Genomic DNA, 9,045 nt, shown 5'->3' with positions numbered 1-9,045 from the left:
TGCAGTCTTGCCACCCAGCCACACAGGTGCACCGCCGAGAGCGTACTGTGCTGTGAAATGACTCGGGGACAGACATGTGCCATGTGATTCCACTTATACGTGGAATTGAAGAAACAGAACAAAACAACAAGCAGAACTGAAACTCCAAGATACAGAGAACATTTTGACAGTTGCCAGATGGGAAGAGATTGGGGGGATGGTGAAAAAGGTAAAGGGATTAAGAAGTACAAATTGGTAGTTACAGAACAGCCATACAGTATAGAGTCCTGGCTGGCGTGGCTCAGTGAATTGAGTGTGGGCTGTGAACCAAAGCATCGAGGGTTCGATTCCCAGTCAGCGCACATGCCTGGGTTGCAGGCCACGGCCCCCAGCAACTGCACATTGATGTTTCTCCCTCTCGCTCTCTTTCTCCCTCCCTTCCCTCTCTACAAATAAATAAATAAAATCTTTTTTTTTAAAGTGTATAGAACAGCCCTGGCCAGGTGGCTCAGTTGGTTGGAGCATCTCGTACACCAAACAGGTTTTGGGTTCGATCCCCGGTAGTAGCGCATACGGGAGGCGACCAATCGGTGTTTCTCTCTCACATTGATGTTTCTCTATCTCTTTCTCCCCGCCTTTCTCTCTAAAATCAATAAGCATACCCTCGGCTGAGTATTAAAAGTGAACAGGACATGCTTGCATTCCTTTGGCTCCCAGGTGTTGCCACCACGCACCAGCACTTGGGTCCAGTGTTAGAAATCGTTTGGCTTCTTTCTTCCCTAAGTGTTCCTCCTCTTGGCTGCGAGCACGGTTTTAATCTGACCGGATTACGAAGCTCAGATATGTTCAGGTGATGCAGCTGAGTTCCCTGTGGGCCACCAGGAGCTTCTCCCACAAGGCACAAGTAGACAAGAGCCTGATTGTTAAGGATAAAGTTAATTTTTCTTTCGGCTCAGCGACACCGGTGCCAGCTGAGCGTGGCTGGGCTCATCCAGCGCAGTGGAGATTCACATTACAGAAGAACTGACAGATTTGTCCATGTGACAGCCAGAAATGGGTCAGTAGCCCATTTGCCCCAGGGAGAAGTGGAGGTCTGGTTCTAGTGGTAAAACGGTAACCAGCCATAATGAAAAAGTATGAGGTCAGCCACTGGGAGAAATTACCTGTGGGCTGACCCCAGACAGCACCTGGGGAGTCTGTGCGCAGGCCTGGCCTCTCTCGGGGCTCCAGGTAGCCTTGAAAGGTCATTTCTTCTCTGTCACCGAGGGCTCTGATTGGCTTGGCTCTGCATCTTGACTCCCAAGGACCATAGAATGGCCGTGGGTGGAGAACCGGTGTTAGCGGATCCCCGCTTTGCCAACTTTCCCTTCCTGCCAGTCACTCTCAGGGCAGGGAGAGGAACTCACAATCACAGGGAATTCACCCCGGACCTGAACCCACAGGTTACCATTCTTCCGTAAGCAGAAGACAAGGTCAAGTTAACCTCATGCCCACCTCCTAGTCACCAGTGTTCTCCCATTTGGAGAGAGCTGGGGAGGCAGGTGCACCGTGGGGCCAGCACCCACGGGCCTGAAGGACACAACTCCCAGGTGCGAGTCCTAGCTCCGGCGCCGGCCACAAAAGTTTGAACAAGTCGTGAAAACCTTCCTACCCTGGGTCTTCACGCTGTGAAGCGGCTCGCAGTGTCACCCGGAGGGTTGAATTAAGGGGGATAATGTACACGGAAACCCTTGGTAAGCACTGGGGTCATTGTTTACATGGACATGGTTAAGTACAATCCGTTGCTGATTAGTGCTGTCCAGGGAAGCATAACCTCCCTCTTAGAGCTGTTTCTAGAACCCAGTTATCTGCAGCTGCTCTTCCAGAGCAGCAGCGCCCGCACCGCCCCCCACCCCCACCCACCACCCTCCCGAGCACCGCCCGCAGGTTTCTCTGTTCCGCGGGCTGCCCAGAGGCGCAGGGTGAATCTGGAACGCCCCAGGTCCTCGGGGCATCTCTTTCTGGTCACTTTCCTGACCTGTTCGGTTCGATTCATTTCTCTCACTTATTTACACCACCTTGTATGTGATGTGTCTCTGTCTAAAATTCTTTTGGGGACAAAGCAGGGTCTAATTAAGTACCTACGGTATACACAGAGAAACGCCGGTTATTTTTGCATGCCATTGTTTTGTCCACTTTAAAAATACGTCACGTTTGCGACTTAGGCTGGGTCAGGATAAACTACAAGACAATCCCACCTGAGAGGAGCCACAGGAGAGCACCCAACACCGCACCTGGCTTGTGAAAAGGTTCCTGTAAATGCCAATTTCATCAGAAATTCCCCAGACTCTTCCGGGCACAAAGGCATTAAGTGGCTGCGCGGGCCTGTTAATGCGTTCAACCCACTCCAGCTTCCCTCCCCGGCGCCCTTTGCCAGCACAATTTCCGTGGAGTCAGGGGTGAAGTGAAGTGTGCAGGCAGCGCAACCGCCGAACCTGGTGAACCCAAGTAAGGGGTGGGTGTGGGGGGTGTGGTGGAGGAAGGAACAAGGTGAGGCGAAGAAGCTCGTGGGCCGTCAACACAGCTTAGCCGGTAAGGAAAGGAAGGGGCCGTGGTGGTAAGGGGACTAGAGGTGGGCACAGGGATTTTATTGTTCTTTTAAGGTGGAGAGAGAGTTCCGATTACCCGCCGACGAGAAGCCGCTGGAAGCTGGGAGGTCTGGCGAACAGCGCAGGAGCGGGGCTGCCGCCGCCGGGCGCGCGGTGCTTAGACTTGCTCGGGACAGAGGAGGGAGAAGGGAAACGGAGGCTCGGGGTCCGCTAGGGGGCACGTGACCGCGTTCCTGGCCCGCCCATCCGGGTCCCCGACCTTTCAGAGGATTGGGTAAACCGCTGAATCCCTGCGCTCCTCAGCAGAGAGGCCCCCTAGTACTGACTCGGACCTCCGGTGCTGGGGAACCGGGCGGGCTCTGGGGGCTCCCCGACCGACGGACAGAAACTGCTCCGCTAGCCGCGCGGGCTTCCAAGTCACCCAGACGCCGTTGGAATCCCAGCTCCACTTGCTAGCTGATTGCCCCCACTTTGCCTCAGTTTCCCTGTCCTAAGAGTGGGGCGAAGAGCGGTATGCGCCTCCTAGGGCTGTTGTAAACGAATAAATGGCTCAACCTAAATAACGCGTTTAGCGCCGAGCCGGTACCTAGTTTCATGCACAGGGGCTGTGGTCTTCATCGCACCCTTCCCCAGCTCTCCAGGGCTGTTCGCTGTGAGGTCTGGTCGTCCCCAGACGGTACAGATGTTTGGACAGACTGGCTGGCACCACGCTGGGCTCACCGACAGAACCAGGAGGTGGGCGGGGTGGTGGGGTGTTTGTGACGTGGGACTTGGGGACCGACCCAAACTCGCACACCTCCCCCACCTGCCCTGCTCCCAGAAAATTTGCCGGCGTTGTTGCTGGGACCCGACAGTCTGCGGGGTGGCTGCGGGGCTCTGTTCCACCGGCTCGCCAGCTCACCCTGCTCTGTCCGGTTGTGCTGGTCCGAGGCGGCCTGATTCAGAATGACCTTGCACGGGTGAGTGTCCCCAGGGCACAGAGAAGTGGGAGGTCAAACCTGGCCAGCCCGCAGCCATCGGAAAGTGGCCAGATGTGGGGTCTGCTGATGCCAGGGCGGGGGAGGCGATAGTTGGTCTCCAAATTCAGTCCGACCCGTGCCCCACCCCCGCGTAGGTGGGGGCAGCGGGAAGGGCACGGCGCCTCCGGGCGCCGTTGCTGTGCCCCCAGGGCCCACTGGTTTCCCAGTTTAAAAATTCGACAGGGAGGTGGAGGTTGCCTCTCGTTGGAACCAGGAGGCTCCGGTCCTCTTTCCTTCAGTCGTGGCTCCAGACAATACCCTAACAGGCAGGGTTTTGGGAAGTCGACCTTTAGGTCCACGCGCATCCAGGGGCTCCAAAGAGCCTCCAAGGAGTTGCATAATAATTAATGGGAGAAAGGAGACTTGGAGGTTTGTCTACCTGAATGTTTATGAACTACTTAGACGGATCAGAAATACAGCTTGTGCCTTTGTATTCCCAAGGTTTCTCTCTTCTTTGTAGAGCAATCTTTTCTTACCGGCGAGGAAGTCACCTAGTGGAAACATGGTGAGATGATGTTTCAGGAGCATTTAAGCGAGGTCTGTTCTACTTCGTGCACAGGATGAGACGGGGAGGGGGCAAGGGAAGCAGCCCTCGCACCCACCCAAGGTCCCTGGCGAAGGCTTTCTTTCCTCCCGTTTCCTTCCCCGCCATCACCCCACCCATCACACATGCCTCACTGCATGGCCACCCTAGGAATCCTTGCGCCATGCTAGAAGCGAGTGCCAATACGTTTAAAGCACGTTAGTGCTTGTCCAGTTTGGCTTTCCCTGCGCAGTCGGACAGTTAGCACCTTACACAAAAGTCTGGGTTTTACTCGCTGTTATCTCTACGATCTTAAGGTTGCTTTACAGGGCCTCTGAAGAAACTTCTTGGAAACTTTGCTTCTAAATTTTCTTTTTTCCATTTAAAAAATGTCTGCTTTTGAGATGGATATATCTGATCTTGTCTAAGAGGAGACAGCATAATCACGGGGAAAAGGTAGACTTGGGATCCTACCTTAATGTTCATAAGCTACAAAGGGTCGGAGACACATTTGTCCCTCTTTATCTCCAAGGTTTCTTTTCTTTGTATCTTTCAGAAGTCAGTTGACTTTTCCGATCATTTGACAATGACAAGGAAGTCAGCTTGTGAAAATGCAAGAACGTGTTCATGAGAACATGGCTCATAAGCATTAAAAAAAGTACACAGTGTGCAGAGGATGAGGTGTCCCCATACACTCTACCCTGTCCCGGGGAAATGATGCAGTGCTTTGCAATAAGCTCTGTGTAGGGCCTGTTCTTGATTTTTCCAGCAGTGCTCACAGCAGCGCCATTTGAAGAGAAAGTACTCTTAACTATGTCCACCCTACAGCTGTGGAAATTGAGGGAGTTCCCCATGGAATGCACTGGAGGGAGCAGATTGGAATTCAGCTGTATTTGAGGCTAAAGCCAATGTTTTTTTTTTATTGTGTGGGACGTGTTACTCATAATATTTTATTCAATGAATATTTGCTAACACTACGATGTGCTCACTATTGTCCTGGGTGCCAGGGACACAGCTGCCCCAACCTTCTGGGGGAGTGGCAGCTGCCGCATGGTTGCCATCATCCGCTGCTTCCTTTTAACCTCTCTCCCCTACAGAATTATTTTCTCTCATAATCAGTACTAATGATTATTTTCTTTCTTATTTCATTCTAAGACAATTAAAAGTAAGCTACATTTTCTAAAGATACTCAGGTTGTGCCCTGGCTTGGCTCAGTGGATTGAGTGCGGGCTGCGAACCAAAATGTCGCAGGTTCGATTCCCAGTCCGGGTATATGCCTGGGTTGCAGGCTATGACCCCCAGCAACCGCACATTGATGTTTCTCTCTCTCTCTTTCTCCCTCCCTTCCCTCTCTGAAAATAAATACATAAAATCTTAAAAAAAAGATACTCAGGTTGTTGGGTAAAATACTTCAAGTATGAGTTAAAATCCTCATATACCAAACAAAATATTATACTTGGCAGTTTATACTGTTTTAAAGCATAAGTAATAAAATATGCTAATCTGAAGTTCATACATGCTATTGAAACTTAACAGTAACTGCAGCAATTGCTTAGAACTTAGATTTTTATACTCTTTAGAAATGATTGAGGTCCCCAAAGCGCTTTTGCTTATGTGGGTTGTATCTATTCCCATTAAAACTGAGAACATCGGAAACTATTTATTTATTCAGTCATTAAGAATAATAACCAGCCCTTGCTGGCGTGGCTCAGTTGGTTGGAGTGTCGTCCACCTGCATACCAAAAGGTTTCGGGTTTGGTCCCCAGTCCGCCGGGTGTGCAGGAGGCAACTGATTGATGTTCCTCCCTCCCACTTCCTCTCCCTCTCTAAAAAAATCAATAAATGTATCCTCAGGTGAAGAGTTTTTTTTTTTTTTAATATTTTATTTATTTACTTTTTAGAGAGGGAAGGGAGGGAGATAGAGAGAGAGAGAGAGAGAGAGAGAGAGAGAGAAACATCAATGTGCGGTTGCTGGGGGTCATGGCCTGCAACCCAGGAATGTACCCTGGCTGGGAATCGAACCTGGGACACTTTGGTTCCCAGCCCATGCTCAATCCACTGAGCTACGCCAGCCAGGGCCAAGAGTTTTTAAAAAAGAATAATAATCATAAACCTACCAGATAGTATAATAATATACATTAATGAAAAATAGCTAAAATGAGTCGGAGGCTTGGCTGGGGCCGATGGATACACTTCAGTTCACGCGGGGTCCTACTGGCTGCAGGCGTCCGCTCTCTGCCTGGCCCTGCGCCCGCAGCTCACAGCCGGGCAGCTGACCTCCCGGAGCCCATTGTCTGGGAGAGAGTGTGCCACCAACACAAAAGCCACAATGTCTCCTATGACCTGATTTCCGCAGTGATCTTTGCTGTTATATGTCCAAAGAGAACAAGTGACATTTTCTGCTGTCAAAATAGAAGAAACCTTGAGCAATAATTTCATTATTTCAATGAGTTGCAGGGTTTGGATACTTTTTTTTTTTTTTTAGCTGAGAGCTTATTGAAAAAAAACTAGGTAAAGCCCAATTATAAGTTACCACCTAACCCAGGCCAAATGATAACTTTGGAAGCAATGTGGTTGCTAAAACCATAAAGGAATGGTCTAACCCCTCCTGGGTCTTGGAAACCATACACCCTTGCCAAGAAGGAGTGAGGGAATAAGTCTGTACGTCGCTTACCCACATGAACTCCTTGAGAGCGAGGTCTACTCCTGATTTATCTTTGTGTTCTAGACCATTGTCTGGCACATAGCGAGTGCTCAGTACATTTTTACTAAATGAAATCGGATTTTTGCAAAATGTATACATATCTCTAATACATGTTTATATTGCATGCATGCTGTAAAATACCCCACTTGGGTGAATCTCCTACAGGAGCAGGCTGTGCCTCACATACACGTGTTTCCATATTATACAAACTGCCGCAGGGGCGTCCAACCTTTTGGCGTCTCTGGGCCACACTGGAAGGAGAAGAGTTGTCTGGGGCCACACATTAAACACACAAACACTAACAAAAAGTGATAAGCAAAAAGAAGGTTTTAAGTAAATTGACGATTTTGAGTTGGGCTGCATTCATAGCCATCCTGGGCCGCATGTGGGGCGCTGGCCACAGGTTGGACATCCCTGCGTTAAAAAGTCCCCAGGAGTCATTTGCGTGGGACCACTGCTGACGTTAGCTGTGTTTTAGAATTCCATCTAGTACGTGCCGCCTCTGATTAAAACCACTCTGTAGAGCACTGATGCTTTATAATACTGTCTCTAAAACATTTTTCTGATACAAAGGTAAAGTGATCCTTTTCAGTGCATACTTAGTGTATACATTTTTACACTCAAGCCAGGACTGGAGATAGTGTCCCCACACTCCCACCGTCAGCATCTGTGTGCCACGCAGTCCCCCGTCTCAGCCAAAGGGACGTCACTGCGTCATCGCGATGCGTTCAGGAGGGTTCTCCACTGCGGCTCCTTACTCACGGGAACCGCCTCTTCCTGCCGCTCATTGCAGCCTGTGGACAGTCCTGGTCCGCAATGGCTGATGAAGGTGGGCAGAGAGTGGAGCTGGACCGGGACAAAGAAACTGAGAGAGGATATGATATGATGCTAAAATGCCAGTTTTATGAAAGCTCGGTGCATTTTTAAGGAAATGGCTGACAAAGCACAGGGTTAAGACCAGCAGGTAACTGAGGAGGTACAGAGGTTGTGTGACAGCGTTATTTCTAAGTACTGTGTCTTAGCTGCTGCCCAGAGGTTTTGATATGTGGTGTTTTCATTACCACTTAGGTCAAACTATGGTCTAATTTCCAGTGTGATTTATTCTCTGACCCACAGTTATTTAGAAGGAGATTTCTGAATTTTGGAGAACAGGGATTTCACTGCTCACTTAATTGCATGGGGGGCAGAAAATATACCTCACATTATTTAAGTTCTGTGAAACTTTGGACACTTGTTTTATGATTCAGAATTTGTTCAATTATTATAAGTGTTCTGTATGCATTTGAAAAGATTGTCTATTTTATAGTCCTTAAGTGCAGTGTTCTACATACGTTCATTTATGTCAAGTTTGCTGATGGCTTGGTTCAAATTCTTACTGATTTTTTGTTTGCTTGATCTATTAGGAAGAATAGTGGGTTAAAATCTTTCACCTTGATTGCGGATTTGTCTATTTCTTATCGTAATTCTATCAATATTTTGCTTCATATATTTTGAGGCTATGTTAAGAATAAGAATCTTGTTCTGAACTGAATACTTTCTCTTTGAAGTAGTCCTCTTTATCTATGGCTTTGGATTTTTGTCTTAAAAGTGTACTTCATTAGTATAGAGATAGCAACTTTATCTTGGTTACAATTGGTGTAGTTATCTTTTTTTTTTTACTCTCAGGGTTTCTATATCCTTTGTGTTTTAGCTATTTCTCTTGCAAACCACATATAACTGGGCTTCTAGTTTTCCTTCAGTCTGACTAGCTTTGTGTTCTAACTGGAGCATTTAATCAATTTATGTTTATGTAATTGTTGATACATTATGTGATTGATTATTTCAGTGTAACATTTCTTTGAGTGCTTTCTGTTTGTTCTACTGAATCTATGTTCTTCTTTCTTACATTTCTTGCACTTTTTGATATTGATTATTTTTTATTATTCCATTTTCCTGTCTATTAGCTTGAAAGTTATTCACTATTTGTACTATTTCCATAGTCATTACATTATAGATTATAACATACTCTTGGCCTATCGAAATATAAATTTACGTGGTATTTTTAATCCTCCTCCTAAACAATGCAAAGACCTTAGGACACTTTTAGTTTATTTATTGCCTTTCCTGACATGTCACTATTTTACTATTTTTTATTCTATTGTATTAAACCAAACAAACAGTATTATTGGTTTTTTTAAAATTAAGTTTTAGAGGAAAGGGAAGGAGAAAGAGAAGAAGAAACATCAATTGGTT

At 47.7% G+C, this 9,045-nt stretch overlaps 1 protein-coding gene across 2 annotated transcripts in view; it reads left to right on the top strand.

Annotated features, from left to right (window-relative positions):
• The first annotated feature begins 3,336 nt into the window (after nt 1-3,336).
• Nucleotides 3,337-9,045, top strand: part of B4GALNT2 (beta-1,4-N-acetyl-galactosaminyltransferase 2) — a 37,997-nt gene continuing 32,288 nt past the window's right edge. The window contains exon 1 of one of the 2 annotated variants that reach the window (XM_028520655.2): nt 3,337-3,526. In XM_028520655.2, the coding sequence (XP_028376456.1) occupies nt 3,513-3,526 (14 nt within the window). In that variant the 5' untranslated portion in view covers nt 3,337-3,512. The remainder of the gene's footprint in view (nt 3,527-9,045) is intronic. The other variant, XM_028520654.2, reaches the window with a different exon arrangement.

This window comes from Phyllostomus discolor, chromosome 8 (assembly GCF_004126475.2).
Source record: "Phyllostomus discolor isolate MPI-MPIP mPhyDis1 chromosome 8, mPhyDis1.pri.v3, whole genome shotgun sequence".
Taxonomy (NCBI): Eukaryota; Metazoa; Chordata; class Mammalia; order Chiroptera; family Phyllostomidae; genus Phyllostomus; species Phyllostomus discolor.
Note: the sequence above shows the minus strand (reverse complement) of the source record. Positions and strands in the feature narration are given on the sequence as shown.